Below are 16839 nucleotides of genomic sequence, written 5' to 3'. Positions count from 1 at the left end.
TATATTGCATCGCTGCCTAGCGTAAACTTGCTACCTTCAATGATTCCGAACTTCCATTTGACGTTATTGAAGCATGAACGGTCTTGATGGAGACGACGGGAGCCAAGACTCAACGCACCAATCCTCGTGGTTGGATCACTTCAACTTTGAGTGGATTAATGTGGAGCCTACCAGAATACACAGGAGGTCGGGATATTCGTTCTATTACCCTGCTCCGTGTCCCAGGGTTGTAACCAAGTCACAAGGTTTCCGAGTCACAAGTCAATTTCACTTTATAGTTTTGACTCGGCATCAAGTCGAGTCATTTTCAATTCACTACCGACTCAAGTCCGAGTCTAAGTCAGTGAGTGGAGGGTCGAGTCTGAGTCATAGTGTTGTGAATCGAGTCCGAGTCCAAGTCATTGCTAAAGGGGATAAATTTAATGCACTTTTATGTTCAATGGTAGTCTTTTTAGAAGAGGTGTGTCTTTAAGTAGAGAAGTGGTAAATTTTAAAGTTTTTTTTCTATCTTCAATTACTGGCCAGTGTCGGTGGATATTACAATGCTGTTTGCAATGCTCGGGTGTGATCTGTGCACTATATTGCACATGCATACGAACGAACTGTATCATATATTGTAAATTCATTTCCAAAATCGATCTGACCGTTGTGTTTGGGGGGTGGTATAGTTACGACGAGCCCAAGTGAAATCAAAGCTCAGTTTTTCGCTTGATTGTGGTGCAGGGTATTCATTTGGTATGGCTATTGCATACTTCACTTCACAGGTAAGTAAATATATAGACCTTCAAGCATATATCAAATAATGGATTATGCATAATGCATGATAACAATCATGTACCGTTTTCTTATCTCTGCAGAGATGAAAATGATATTTTATTAGAGTGAAACTGCTTGACTTTGACTAAATTTTGGTGCCGGTAAGTAGGGGAGAGTGGGTAGGTATGGGCCACTGTTAAGGTGTGGGCCACTGCCATATCTGGTGACTGTGACATCCCATATGGTTGCCAAGCTCTGTGATTGTTAGTAAAAGGCTCCAGACTCACCCATATTACTCACAGCCATGTGGCCAGCGGAGTTTTTGACTCAGCTAGAGATATATAATTTTTTCGGCCTAAAGTAAATTTATTTGAAAATAGGGAATTTGGGTTTGAGTCCACATATGTGCATGTTTGGATTAGACTTATATATGGTGTGAAAGCTATAGAAATATGCTGCATATAGAGTATAGTTTTAATGCTTTGTCAATCTCTCGGATCTTGAAATTATGGTAAGAATCCCCAAGATGGAGTGTTTGAAGTATGGGCCTTTTAGCAGGTTGGGGTATGGGACAGCATAACATATACCTGAAATCAATATTTGAATGATCCTATTAAATATATTTATCTCTAGAATACAGAAGGTGTTGGTCTTATCCCTCCCATGTACAATCTCTTGAAAGTAAATCATGAAACCCATAAAAAGCCAGTTTTCAGAATCAGATCTGAGCTTGGCAATATGAAACTTTAAAGCATGGGAGGGAGAGAAGAATGCCGTCAGTATAAAATTGGTACAGCTGCATTAAACAGGTATATGTAAAACCAGGGGATGAGTCTCACATGAAAAAGATTTCAAAATCGTTTTCCAATACTGTCTTTAATGACGGGGAGAAAAGTTTGTTGGCACAGTATGTCATCATATGCTCCAATACGTATCATGGTGTGTCACTCCCACTTAAATAATAGATAGAGCTGTGACATTTGGATTTGATGGGGTAGTTGAGGCGAAAGAAGCATGATTTGATAGTGATTTTCATGTTACATATCTTTAGTTATCTTGTTTCGTTATGCGTTACGGCTTTCAATCAATACGGGAATTGAAATATATGAATTGTCCACTTCCAGCCCAGCTTTATATCAGTATATATAAACTGTTGGTAACTGTGACAAGAGTTGAGGTTTGCAGGATATGAATGGCATTTATTGATTCAATACAGACAGCGGCCCATACCTCACTACCCCCCGGCCCATACCTCGGAGCCTATTTTTTGCTTACAAAAATGATGTATTGTTACAAAATTTGATGTCACTTCCAAATACATGGGTATTTTAGCTTAATTCTACCAGTAATAGTTAGCCAGATAACTAATGATAGTGTATACCGAAATTTAGGAATATTAGACAAAGTTTGGCCAAGTTATAGCTTTGTAAGATTTAGTGGCCCATGCCTACCCACTCTCCCCTACTTTATATCGTAATGCTTTGGGACCAAAAATGTGTGTCATTTCAACTGTTGTTTGGTGACATGGCTCTGCATGGCAGACTTATTTGACTTGATACACCCCCTTAAGCAAACAATCAATAAACAAATATAAAGTTGTAGCTTGAAATGAGTCTATCAATGTTGGTCACATTGTTCCTTCATTTAATACCGGATTTTGTTCAATTTTGCAGATCCGACGTGGAAGAAGAATTTCGTAGGCTGATAAAAAACAAGGAACTTACCATACCCAAGAAAGATAATTTTGATATACCCAGGCTTCAATTAACCGATTACAATATATCCACGCCCTCTCTGCAAGAACAACAGCATTATGTGGATCAATTATTGCATAGCCAGGTGAAATATATAGTCTCTGTCATACTGCTTCGTTTGGCTGCTATGTTTTATTTTTACCATTTTCCATTGAATGCAATCCACCACAGTGGGTTCCAATCAGTGTTGAGCAACTTGAGAAAATTCTCAAATTTTTCAAATTAGTATTGAATTACAATTATAGCTACAATCTTTCCCAAATTAGACTAGAATCCGAATTACGGAATTCCGCTTACACTTTGAAATTGAATTATATTCCGAATTATAAAGAAATCCAACAAAAATCTTCACATCGAATGTGGCTTCATGGTCTCATAAGCACAATTATGGCAAATGTCTGTACATAGTGTACAACACACCAAGCTTGGTTCGCTTTGCACTATACAGTTCTCGTGTAACAGTGTCAGGAATAGTCTACCTGAAATTAGAGAATTGAAATTAAAGTATGGAAATATTTCGCAAATTTAACTAAATCAGATAGATTGTATTCAATCTGGTTTGTCCAATTGAACAATTAGAATTATGTACTCATATATCCAATTCTGGTTCCACTACTCCTAGCAAATACAGTTGCTCCCTAATTTTGCCTGATGGACCTTTTGCGATTATTTTTATATTTCCTAGCCTATACAAATCAAAAAATGCTTTAGGGAAAATATAAAAAACATGCCTGTGAAAACAAATTAACCTATACAGGTGTTCATTTGGGTAATTGTATTGCTGGAATTGACCTGCAACTTGTGAAAATCATATTATTTGGGATATTAGTGTAAGATTTATTAACTGACAATGGGCCGTAAGTAGATAACTGTTTTCCTACAATTGAAGTATGGGTTGGTGCAATTTCTTGTACCATTGATGTTGATAGTATAATGTAAATTGATCATAGCAATACAGAAATGCAGTAGAGATGGCGAAAGGAATAATTTTGTAATGTAGGCTTACCATATTTCGGAAATGAAAAAAGAGGACACTTTTTCAGAAATTTCAGTCAGAGCTCAAAAACACGTTTTTCACTCCACATTACCAGGTGGATGACTAAAAAAAAAAAAAAAAAAAAAAAAAAAAGGTCTTCTTTTCGCTCAGAGCTGAAATCACCACTTTTCCCTCCGAAATACCCGCCGGAGCTTCACTTCTGCGCTAATTTGCGGCATATCACTCGCAATTTCCTCTAAATCTGACCTAAATTTTCAAAAAAGAGGACAAAATCTCAAAAAAGAGGACAAAAGGGCGTCCTCCGAGGACACTTTCAAAAAAGTCAAAAAAGAGGACAAATCCTCTTAAAAGAGGACGTATGGTAAGCCTATTGTAATGGTAATAAATAGTTTTGAAAGGATGGTAAACTTTTTTCCTCCTTTTAGACTCATGGTGGGCCTGAATTCATCATCTTTTTGATAATTCAAAACTGCACTTCAAATTCAAATTATCTTCCAATTCAAGACCTACTACCTATTTTTTTTAGCTGAAGCTTGCCAGACATGTCAGCAGCAAGTTCTTATCTGAATCAAAACTTCACATGAGGCTTGCCGTCTTGCAGAGAATATACCATGCCTACAATACGAAATATCACAGCAAGGAATCAGGCCAACAGGAATCCATGGTGAGTTTGTGGTGGTATCCAGGGTAGGCTACTGCAATTCTTGTTACTGAGCTGTATTTTTGTGACAGACTCAATCTGCGGCCGGGTCCGATACAGCCACTAAACTGAAAAAGACAGATGCATTCTCGCAGAAGCATCCAAAAGACGCTCTTATTGAACTTGGTATGACTAGGCTAGGCTTATTAGTCCTGCTTTCATTTTATGTAGATCTGCTGCTCTGAAAATCTGTCTCAAGTTACAGACCTGTTTGTATTGACTCTGAAGAACAGCCAAAACTAATCAAATTTGGTTTATTTTGTCGCAACTGTTGTTAGATTCAGCATTATTAATTAGCCTATTGAACCTGTTGAACCTGAATCCTTAAATCGACATACAATTCATATTATGTTGCTGTGTGTGGATTTCTTATTGGCTCCCAGTAGGACGATGGGGAAGTGAACACTTTTTATTGAAATTCAAATGCGTTCGGCGCCTAATATTATGAAAGCAAATAATAGGGTGATTCACAGTCAATTTTGTGGTGTGTTCCGTAGAACTGGTACCTGTAATCTGAAATTGATAATTCAATATGTTTACTCTATGTTGGTTTGGTGTGTCAATTGACACGTGACTGAGAGATTTGAACAGCCATTGCTTAATATGGAACCACTTCAAATTCATTCATTAGTCTCTGAAGTTATGCAGATATGTTCGTCAGTACTCGCTGCAGCACCTAGTCATTTACTATCAACCGCATAGTTTAAGGCAGGGCCGGCCAACCCATGGCCCGCGGGCCACATGTGACCCGCGAGAAGGTTTTGAGTGGCCCGCGAGTTCATTTCCGAAACTTCTAATATCATCAAAAATGGATTGCGCAGATTGTGAACTTGCAAGGCCAACCAAAAATTTGATTAGTCTGGCCGCAACACTTGAGATGTGATGACTAAAATATCAGTTCCGACGCATTGACAGATCCATCATAGCCATTCACATATTGGTATGTCTTCGTACACTACAATAAAGCAGAATAATTTGCGATAGATTTATCGAAGGTAAAAATTTTCTACAAGCTTGGCGCAACATGTTGTCACTCGATTTCGTGCTTTTAATATTGTTGGTTTTTTGTGAAAATGGAAAAGCACATAATGTATCAGATTGAGCCTAACTATATTCGCGATTACGAGACAAAGTGTCGTTCAACATATATGCGACATTACGCTTGCGCTCGCAGTAAGACCGTCGACTATGAAACCTAGGCACGAAATGATTGACGCGTGTTGGTCGCATCTTTCGATATCGATATGTCCAAGCACCGAATAGCCCAGTCCTCGCAAACTTAGCCCAGCGATATACAATAGGACCGCAATAAAGTCAAATGACAATACTATTCGCCTATGAACTTCAAAAATGTTCGCGCTTCGCGCGGCTTGTGGCCCGCGCAATAATTCGTCAATCGAATGTGGCCCGTTGGCTAAAAAGGTTGGCCAGCCCTGGTTTAAGGGTAAGACTTGTTCAAGCTACTGGATTTTCGAAATGCACAACTAAAAATGGAACTAGAATTACTCACTTCTCAAAATCCATAGCTGGAACTAGAACTAGAATTACACACTTTTCGATATATGCACCTAGACCAAAAACCAGAACTATTCACTTTTCAAAAAATCTGCATCTAGCACTAGCACTAGAACTACTAAAAAAACGTTAGTTGATTGTCAACCAACTAAATGATTAGTTTGTGCAAGTCTTTCGAGGGTGTATGGAATATGCCATATAGTCTGATTATATTAATTTTATCTCTTCCGTACCTATCATCTACCTATGATGCTAAAATCAACATTTTTGCATGGTTATCTATAGGTTAGCCTAATTATCCAGGGTGTTATATTTGCGCAAGTTCAGACTGATATATGAGCTCTCAATATCAATATTTGTTTTAATCACTTGGATATTCTTCGGGCACACCGGTATGACAACAACTGTATACTGTACTAGAGCTATCACTGTTAATAACCAGACTACTAACTATGGAAATGTGAAAGACGGAGAATCTGCATAGAATCATTATATATGCCAACAGACTCTACAATTTGACCCAATTCCCTGATAGAATCAGATGTGTAATTCTTTTTTCCATGGATCAAAATAGCAACTCGAAAATCTACGAACTGTTTTAAATCTTGTTCCTGAGGTCGAGTAAATTGCTAGTTCATTTTGATCATGAGCAAACAAATCATTCCTAATTTGCAGGCGTCAGAACAGGATTGCAATTGGTGTTTTCCTTGATCCGTTCCGCATGGAGTCAGCCGACGGTCACTTCGTCACTATGCAACGATACCTTGAATACAGCCATTGTCGTTATGTCAAATCTACCTCCTTTGACTCTTGCATGCTCTGACAAAATTCCGGCGATCGGGATGGATTGCTTGTCCGAGGTAAGCGGGTGTTTCGTGATGCTTAGACTGTCTTGTTGCCTGCTTGTAGGCTACTCTTGTCACAAGTCAATCTCACTTTCATAGTTAGGACTCGAGTCGAGTCGATTTCAATTCACCGCCGAGTCAAGTCCAAGTCAGTGAGTAGAGGGTCAGGCGAGTAAATACAAAAATTGACTCGACTAGAGTCATTTTATGCATTTGAAAGATTTGACTCGAGTCAAGTCGAGACACCGAAAAATCGTGACTCAAATCAGACTCGAGCCGAGGCATAACTCAAGTCATTACAACCCTGCATCCTGCATGTATGTATCAATGTGTTCGGGTTAGGGGTTAGTGTTAGGGTCCCCAAGTGCCAATTTTGTTGGTAACCATGTATGCACTTCAAACTATTTCAACTGACTATGAAGTATAGTCATTGTCTTTCAATAATAAACACATGAGGTACAGTACATGTCTACATGGCATGAAATAAATTCCTAAACTGTGCTGTCGACTTAATATTAATCAAGGCGTTGTAGTGAAGTGGTTGGCGTGTAGCCTACTGTGCGTTGACCATTGACAGAAATTATACCAAATTGATTTTCTGAATTCGTGGTTATATCTCAATACCTGATGCAGCTGTTGCTGTCCACATTTGTACTATAGACCCACTGCACCTTTAAATTGTCGTCATAAGAAAGAAGACAGTTGAAAAATGCCACAAAATGTCACAGATTTGGTGTCGTAGTTGTTTTGTAGTATTATTGATGTGCTCAGACATGTGTAGGCCCACACAGTAAGAAATGTTTAGCCTCTTGGAGGTAGGCCTACAGATCTCCAATATACAATTGAAGAGTATATAAGTATTGAAATGAACTCGACTATTTTCGGCTGACACTCGTCAGGGGTAATCGTCAGCCACTACTAGAAAATTGAGAGGAACATTATATATCAACAATCACAAAATATGACATCACCTGCATTAAATTTCGAATAATTGCGGCAAAGAGAAGTCTTGAGCCTAATGTACTATTTTGAGATGGTACACAAATTCCTAGTTGTTTGTTTAATAGTATTTCTTGATTGGACTTAGGCACATGTACTCAACTAGTGTGTCCTCCAGGTGACAGCATTCTTAAAAAGCGCGTCCATGCCGGACTCTGGCGCCGATTTGAACTGCAGCAGACTGGCGTGCGAGCTACTGCTGGCCATAGCTTTTCAACGCGGCTCCTTGCCTCACCTGTTGGAGTGGATCGAACTGGCTCTTAACATGTCGGCGACTAGAAAAGGCAATTCATTGTCAGGTGTTGTCAAGTTTACACGTTTTATTTTGCGGCATCAAGAGGTGTTCATTGGTTGGTAATGAAGTACGGTACTTGATATTTTTTGGAATATTTTGACTAGGCTACCATATGGTACTTTCACTTATCGTTACAATTTTTTGGGTCTGGTTGGCTAAGTTGGCTAAGAAACAGCAGAACCAAATAGTAGGGTCAAGTGTTAAAAAGGGAATTTCCAAAAGCGGTCTTTTTATAAGGTGGTAAATATCAGATAAAATACCACCATCATTATTTTAGTTCCGCGCACCCTCTAGTGACCATGTAGTTTCAAGGAACCATCCAAAAATAGCCAACACTAAAATGCTAGTTTTGGGCATAAAAGATGTAGAAGTTAAAATTTTCTATCTCCTAGTAAGTTGCATAATATATATACGTGTAACTTTGCTGTACATTTTTAAGACACAGTTCTATGGCGGTGAGACGAAAACATGTTACTTTTGCGTCTTTTAAGCCCGATACTAGCTTTCTAGTGTAACCGGCTATCACGATATTGCAAAATTAGCTATTTTCAGCTCGTTCAAAGGATGGAAGTATTTCATTTGATATTTGGCACCACGAATATCAAGACCACTTTTGAAAAACATCATTTTAAATTTTAACATTTGTAAGTTTATAAGTCATTTTGCCTTGCTCATGAAGATGTATCAGGCAATATGAAAGGTTACAAAATTTGCGAGTTTGCGATCAAATGTACTTTCTTCAACTACACGAGTGCTTTTAAGACCTTCCATTTTATATTTCCACTTGCAGTAGGCTAGTTTTTGAAATCACTATTTCTACTGGTTGTCGGCATTAATGATAGCCTATGTGATGGTAATTTCGATCTTTTAAACAGAGCGATCGCAGATATCAATTTCAGTCGTCAGAACAGTATTGAAGCACATGAAGCTCTCCGAGGTATGTAGCTAGTTGTAACTATTTTTGTTTATGTTTTCAATTGGTTCAGTTTGTCGAATATGGAAGAGGCCTACTGTGAAAACTGCTTTTGACAAAATCTTCGAATGTCTTTCATGAAGATGGCATACCGTGAAACATGTTAATCCCTTGTCAGATATAAATCAATCATCAACATAAGATATTTTATTTCAAACAGGTGTGATTGTTCTTCATCTTATGATTAGGGCATTTATTTTACCTAAAAACGGAAGATTTTGAGCGAAAAACTAATTTTGACAAAATTTTGCCCTCATATATGTTAATTACTGGTAGGAGTTTTCGCACATAATGTTAGAATTTTACTACTTATCTTCAATTCCGGTTGAAACTGTCTGTCCTTATGAAGTAGTTTGATTTGCAAAAATGTGTAGTTATGATTCTAATTCTAATATATTTTGCAAAAGCTGAAAGTTTTTAGTTGTCCTTAAGCTCTGCGAAGTGCAGCGGAAAGATTTTCTAGAAATGTATCATCCTATTATTAATCCTTTACGGAATTGGGGCTTTCTGTACGGAATGGCTACTGCCAAAATGTTTTCCTCGCTTTCAACTTGAAATTGTATTCACATATCACATCATATTCAGAGCTCAGCTTTCCTGCAATAAATAGTTTTATTTGGGCATTTACAGTAGCCACTGAAAACAGGGCTTTCAACAAGTGCTTTAATATAGTGACACAGGCTTATTTGCCTATACTACGTGCAAAGGGTGCCATATGAACAAGGTATCCTTGTTGGTTGATATTGTCAGATTAATGAAATATTAATATGCTACACATTTGTTATGCTTTGCAAAAACCATCATTTTGTCTGTCCCCTTTGCGTATACCAGTAGCGTATGTGTTATTCATTTTCTAAATATGCATTTACAGTGGTATGTAAGGCAGTCATCAGATGTACGTACGGTAAATATATAGAACTGGTTTTCTGTTTGCCTGTCTCAAGCATTTGGGGTGTTGTCGACTAATTCATGTGTAGTTCCCAGTTTCGTCAAACGTGTTGTTATAGTTTAGCTTGCTTCATTCCATCGCAATCATTGCAGTTACATGGGTCATGGGTGTACTTGCAAATCATATTCGTTGGCTGGGTGTGTGATTTTTTGCATTTTCCGTACTACGTCGTAAATATGTATCAGTATGGATTATTTTTTAATGAGCATGCTGAATGTTCTGTTCTATTAGTGTCTGCCTAATCAACCATTCCATTTTATCACAAGATACTGGTACTGTCAGGACTATTTGAAAAATCCTCGAAAGTAGTACATAGGCCTATATCGACCCCATTTATTGAGGTATTAAGTGGTTTTGAACCCAATAAATTATTTACTGATACTATTCAGTCACAAAACATTTAAGCATAATGGGTATGATTAGCGCTCTGATCCCAAATTTGCTCGATTTAAAGATGAGCGATGAGCGATTACAATAGTATTGAAATGTGAACTAAACTAAGATTTTCGAACGTCACTTTAAGATACAAGGAGTAACTGGCTGGATCATGATTACATTCTGCATAACGCCATTTCCAGCCCAAAAGCAGGAAACTGTCATTATAACATTGTTTGCTATCATGAAAACAAAAACAAATACACATTTACAGATTCCTATTCCATTTTAATGTTTCATAATTTGATTATTTCATCAATTTTCCAATAATAACATAGCGATATCAGCAATTCATACAGTCTTGCAACGGCTCATCAGATATGGCTATAGCCACAAAATAATATCAGGCAGCATTATGTACGCTCCAAAATTCAAAAGCTAGTCTTTGGAAGAAGGCCCTTGTTAACCACCTTGCCTTGTTTTGTTTTAAAAATGCTATGTCATGCGTATTCTCAGTATCCTCAAGCCAAATACACACTAGTACTAGTACAGCTGTGGAATGTTTTTAAAAAGTATTTAGAATTGCTGGATGAGAAAATCATTGAAATCAACTCTTGCATGCATATTAATTAAATACATTACTCTCAGTTGGTAGGTAGGCTAATAAATATTAAATAATAGCACTTTTGTATACCTGCCCACATTATTATGCTTGATTATCGGAATAATATTGAAAAGGTGTGTACAGTGTACTGCTATAACAATTTGCCTTATTATTGTGAAATGTCATTGAAATATTAGATATAATAACAGTGTTTGAATTGCGCATGATTTGAATTATGGACTCACCGAAGGCATTTCACAGTTTACATTGACTGACTTAATGTATTACTACCATCAGTACCTTTGCTGTATTCATAACCTCTGATCAAATAGAAAATGCAAATAGAGTAACTTGAACATTGGGTATTCAGGATCATAACACATGGTACTGTACACTTGACGTAGCATCTGTTCAACGTGTTCAAACTTGGAAATTGATGTAGTGATATCGGAGTTTTGTGAAGTGTTTGGTAGTCTATTTGTCTTCAGCATTCGAATTCGTACCGGTAATTGAAATAAATGGTAAATAGTAGGCCTACAGAACGTTTTTGTGGAGGAGAGAACGATAAATTCAGCCTACGTCTCCATGAAAACAACAAAATGCATTGCATATGCAGGAGGGTTGTTCGAAAATAACTCCTGGATTCCAGAGATTCAGTGATTAAATCGATAGGTTGCCTAGTAAAACGCTACACACTAAATTTGGTTCGATTACAACTGGTAGATGTGAACGCACAGGAGTTTGAAAATTTTGAGTTTTGTATAAAAATATTTTGAATTTTTTTTTTCAAATTTTACTCTAAAACGCCATGAAATTGATAAGTTGTCTGAAAGAACGTTGCTTCACAATTTATGCTCACTTAAAACTGGTAGAAGTGAAGTAATTGTAGTTGAAAATTTTGTATTCCCAAAAATAGCCTGGAGCCCTGGACGTTGGGTGATCCCAGAATTATTAATGAAAAACTCAAATAACTCCGCAATTTTGAAAAGAAAAACGGTTATTTTCGAATGACCTAATATGCATGTTTCAAGCTACTTGAGTCGAAGTAAATTATATCCATATTCACTGAAAACATCATGTTACATGCATAGTAGGCTACTTATCAGTGTTGTATGTTGTATGTAGTTACTCCTAATGCATGTAACGCATCAGCGTAACATTTTCGCTTATCGTGATGCAATCAGAATTATGCTTGCTCTGTGTTTGAGAAAATGATCACTCAAGGTATCTTGAATGATTTTAGTTTTCTTATTGGTTTGCATGAGCTTTCAAATCAGTATAAAGTAAAACTGTGCAATTGATTGGTTCAGGTTGAGACTCGTGCTTACCTACAGTATGTAGATCTTCCTCTCCCAGCCCGATTTCCTGTATTTTTCCTGAATGTGTAAAAAGTCTATCGAAAGCTTAGTTGTTAACACTTAACATTATATATATTTGTATCCCCCAAGTCACGATGAAAAATAAGCTTTCATTTGATCACACCTAATTGATTTGATGTGATATAGAGCCATGCTTCCATTGAAGATCACAGGATTATTGCAAAACAAAGTAGATTGACGCAACATAACCCTTTCCAGTTCCTGTAGTAATCCCATTGATTGCCATATTTTTATGATGTATCGACACCATTTGGGATATTGTCAATTTGCCTTCAACAGGCTTCAACCCAGCATAATATGCCTAGGCCTCACATTAATGCATTGCTTCGTATTATCTTATTATCACCAGATATGAACATTTTGCGAAATTGTGGCTTAACATCCACCTTGAATTGTCGAAATTCAGAATTTGTCCTTCGTTTAGTTTTCTGTTTATTATTTAAAGTTGCTTTCTGCGCTTCATTCTTCTGTGCCTCTTACTTCAGGAAGAAAAATCCTCAACATTTTACGAACTTGACGAAAATCAGGAATTTGTCCCAGTTGAAAAAGCCGCACTTTTACTCCTGGAAGAGATTGGTTGTTTGGCGAAAAGATATTCCAGTTCGTGCGCCAGCCCTTCGGCAAGGTAGAAAAACTGTTTGGGATGGCTCAATTTTACACGAACCACAGGCAGGATTATCCTGTATCTTGTAATGAGAAATGAGGCTAGTTTCGTTTGACTAGCTTGTGCCAATCAGATCAGCTATGCATATTTAAAGTGTGGCTGGTTGAATATAAATTTCCAACATTACCAGGGACCAACATTACTACTCGGAGATGATCAGTAGCGTGCAGTCAAAAATGGAAAAAATTTGATTTTCGAAAAGTGTCTCATTATATGGTCCTGAATATCAAATGAAATACTTCTGTTATGATTTCTGGCTCCTTCACCCTCTAGTGACCGTGCATTATATGGTCCTGAATATCAAATGAAATACTTCTGTTATGATTTCTGGCTCCTTCACCCTCTAGTGACCGTGCAATTTGACAGAACTAGCCGAAAATAGTTAATTTTGCTCTATCTTGATAACCGCTTATGCTAGAGAGCTACTTTTGAGTTTAAAAGCTGTGCAAGAAATGTGTTTCCATCTCACTTCCATAGACCTTTCTCTTGAAAATGTACAGAAAGAAAGTTACAAGCAAATTACTGATTTCGTAAGTAAAATTGAGTACCCATGCAATGGATGCGACGTCACAAATTATACCGATTGATCTTATGACATTTCAAAATTAAATATTCGGTTATAACTTTTTCCTATAAGTTTTTAAGACGGGGCTCTATGCAAGTGAGGGCGCATGTATCATTATTTTCCAGTCCGTAGCATTTGCCATGTTAGTAATGCGATCAGATTATTTGTCAATGGCAATATTTTTGTGGTATTTTAGGATTTTTCACCGAGCCGGGTTAGATTTATATGACGTGAACCACCATTAGAGTGTATTGAAAATTTTTTTTCCTAGTCAAATCATCTCAATGTTATTGCAATGCTCTTAATGTTGGGCAGCATCAAATTCGACCTACCTCGCAAAAATTCTAAAGACTGACACCCGAAGCCGACTGTATTCAACTTTCTTACATTGATTCACAGCAATTCGAAACCGGGCGAAGAGCAAAGCTGCGAAGTATACGCGTGGGGTAGCAACAGCAGCCATCAACTCGGTGAAGCTATGCAAGAGAAAATACTCAATCCAAAAAAGATAATGCCTTTCGCCCATGCGCAAATGGTACCGTAGTACTTCCAACCACGATGATCCCAGAACTCGAATGTTAACTGATTTTTACATGATTTAATTGACTTGATTTAACAACAATAATTAAGGTCGCAATAGTATTTTCGATTGTCGAAGCCTCGAAACCAGGGTTGTAGCCAAGTCGCAAGGTTCCAACTCACATGTCAATTTGACTTTTATAGTTTTGACTCGATTTGAGTCGAGTCATTTTCAAGTCACCACCGAGTCAAGTCCTGGTCCTAGTCAGCGAGTAGAGGGTCAAGTCCGAGTCGCAGTGTTGTGTAATTTTTCTCATTCCTAACAGTTTCTGGCTCTATTTTACAAGTATCAGGACTGACATACGATATACCAATAATAGGCTATGGCCACTTTTACTATTCTTCGTAGTTACAATGAAATGTCTGTCTTGGCCATGCTAGTCTCGAGTCATTTTACGCAATTGATTAATTACTCGAGTCAAGTCGAGTCGCCAAAAAATCGTGACTCGAATTGACTCATGACTCGAGTCATTACAACCCTGACTCAAAACCTAATACTTTATTCAGACTCGATTTGACCTGGCCCTAGCTGTGAGCTAAGTATGTGCTCTAAGTGGCATTCATCTTTACAGATTGAAGCTGGACAGTATTGCACGTTCATCTCGTCCATTGACGGTAACGTGTGGGCTTGCGGTAAAGGGAGCTACGGCAGACTTGGTCTGGGGACTTCGAACAATCAACCGGTGCCGAAGCAATTGAAATTCGAACCGGCATCGTTCATTAAAAAAGTGTCGTCCTCCAAAGGTGAGTGTCGGGATTCTTGAACTGACTTATGACTCGCGGAATAATTTTCAAGGCATCCAAATTTTGATATGACTTGACTTGATCTGAGTCACTTTGAGAATTTGTGTGACTCTATTATTTGTGTGACTTGACTTGGAAAGTTCCGAAATTATTTGACTTGAAGGTATAGACTTGGAGGATGATCCGTTGTTTTGCAGGATCGGACGGCCACACTCTGGCGTTAACGTTCGACGGGAAAGTGTTTTCGTGGGGTGATGGGGATTACGGGAAATTGGGACACGGCTCGGGGTCGACGCAAAAGTATCCAAAGTTAATACAGAGTCTGACCGGAAAGGTAGCAGTGTGTGCTTTTTACTGGGCGATCGCGGTTCAAAACATGGAACGTATTGAAATTTGTTTAGATATAATGACTTGGGCAAGTTTTGGCAACTTTTGCAACTTTTTTTTACAGCTTCCGGCAGCTTCCTAAATACTCGTAAGATATTTAGAATGCTGTTTTAAGCTGTTTGAAGGAATCTTATAGTGCAACGTTTTGCAACTTTTGTCCATTTTTTCCATGCAACTTTTTTCAACTATCTCGATTTTTCATGAAAGTATTTACGATTTTGGTGAAATACACGGCCAAATTTGACTGAAACACCGTGAATCAGCACCGAAGTAACGCTTTTACGGGTATTTCGGGAGCTGAGCCGGAAAATTGACCTTTTTTTTTTAGTCAACCGAGCAAAATGTGGTCAAAATGCAACTTCTGCAACTTCTCAACTTTTTTCAAAAATAAATGCAACTTTTCACGGATTTAACTGCAACAAAAACTTGCCCTTGCCCTTTGATTTTTCGTGTTTGCATGTTGAGGCACTTTTAGTCACTCGAATATAATTTAATAGTATATTCATATTGAAATGTACTCGGATATTCTTGGCTGACACTAGTCAGGGGTAATCGTCAACAACGATGTATACGATGTATAAGATTGTTGATAAACAGTGTTCTTTCTAATTCTCTACTAGTTGCTGACAATCACCCCTAATGAGTGTCAGCCAAAAATATTCGGCTTCATTTCAATATGAATATACTATTCAATTGTATATTGAAGTTTTGTGCCTCCAAGAAGCTCTTCACTTGAGTCCACGACATAATATACACTGGTTCCGTATGGAATATGGTGATATACATTTTAAGGCTTGTTCCTTTATAAGTTTCAGGACCTCTATAATGTTCTGGATCAGTGAATAGATATGTGACAATGAAATATATCCCGCCTTTCAACTCATTACAACACAGCACATAATGGTTGTAATATTGTTACATTTATCCGTGATTTAAGTACAATAAAAATTATTACCTTACACCAGGTTGTTGTAAGCGTCTCGGCTGGCTACAGGCATTCCGCTTGTGTCACAATCGACGGGGAGCTTTACACGTGGGGAGAAGGCGACTACGGACGTCTGGGTCACGGTAACAACAACGGGAAGAACATGCCTACTCTCGTCCGCGAGATTAACAACGCCGGCCAGGTTGATGTTCTGTATAAATCTTGTGCTACTCGCGTACCTGAATTTCGTATTTTTGCAGGTTATCTGCGGTAGCTCGCACACTGTGGTGGTGTCTCAGGATCGTGCCGTGGTGTGGAGTTTTGGCGGTGGCGATAACGGTAAACTTGGACATGGCGACACCAGCCGAGTGTACAGGTATGTTTTCACGCTTTCACCATGCCCACAAACCCCCTCCGATTCACTGCCAAAAGAACGCAAGCTATCTACTTTTTGTATCTACTGGTTTTAGAACATTTCTGATCCTTATCTGCCTCTAATTTTTCGTAGGTATGCGGTAGTGTTGGGATGACTCGAGCATAACTAGCATGCACGAGTTCAGCGCCTATGGTAGGATTGCTTACGAGAATATTAAATTCTCGCATAAAATGATAATTTGGAAGGATAAGGCCTTACAAATGAGGGAATTTTGGCAAGCCATCAAACATCCCCTAGCGAATGTTACACCGCTTATTTCAAATGCCCCACAATCCTCAGTGTTCCAGCTTTTTCATCGATTGAAGACTTCTTATGACACTTAGCACTATCTCATATGCTGTTCAAGGGGTTTGCACTCAGCTGAAAGTGGAAATTATAGTTTTGATTTTGACTTGAGT

The 16839-nt window shown here is 38.1% G+C and overlaps 1 protein-coding gene across 4 annotated transcripts in view; it reads left to right on the top strand.

Moving 5' to 3' along the window:
• Positions 1–43: 43 nt before the first annotated feature.
• Positions 44–16839, top strand: part of LOC145438037 (putative E3 ubiquitin-protein ligase HERC1) — an 82136-nt gene continuing 65340 nt past the window's right edge. For all 4 annotated transcript variants that reach the window (XM_080315403.1, XM_080315402.1, XM_080315399.1 and 1 more), the window contains exons 1-14: positions 44–186; positions 2430–2595; positions 4034–4171; positions 4240–4333; positions 6398–6582; positions 7685–7865; positions 8737–8798; positions 9706–9738; positions 12627–12766; positions 13770–13905; positions 14522–14693; positions 14891–15027; positions 16046–16207; positions 16266–16381. In XM_080315403.1, the coding sequence (XP_080171529.1) occupies positions 74–186; positions 2430–2595; positions 4034–4171; positions 4240–4333; positions 6398–6582; positions 7685–7865; positions 8737–8798; positions 9706–9738; positions 12627–12766; positions 13770–13905; positions 14522–14693; positions 14891–15027; positions 16046–16207; positions 16266–16381 (1835 nt within the window). In that variant the 5' untranslated portion in view covers positions 44–73. The remainder of the gene's footprint in view (positions 187–2429; positions 2596–4033; positions 4172–4239; positions 4334–6397; positions 6583–7684; positions 7866–8736; positions 8799–9705; positions 9739–12626; positions 12767–13769; positions 13906–14521; positions 14694–14890; positions 15028–16045; positions 16208–16265; positions 16382–16839) is intronic.

Source organism: Botryllus schlosseri, chromosome 4, assembly GCF_051294905.1.
Source record: "Botryllus schlosseri isolate E-star chromosome 4, Bs_hap1, whole genome shotgun sequence".
NCBI lineage: Eukaryota > Metazoa > Chordata > Ascidiacea > Stolidobranchia > Styelidae > Botryllus > Botryllus schlosseri.
Note: the sequence above shows the minus strand (reverse complement) of the source record. Positions and strands in the feature narration are given on the sequence as shown.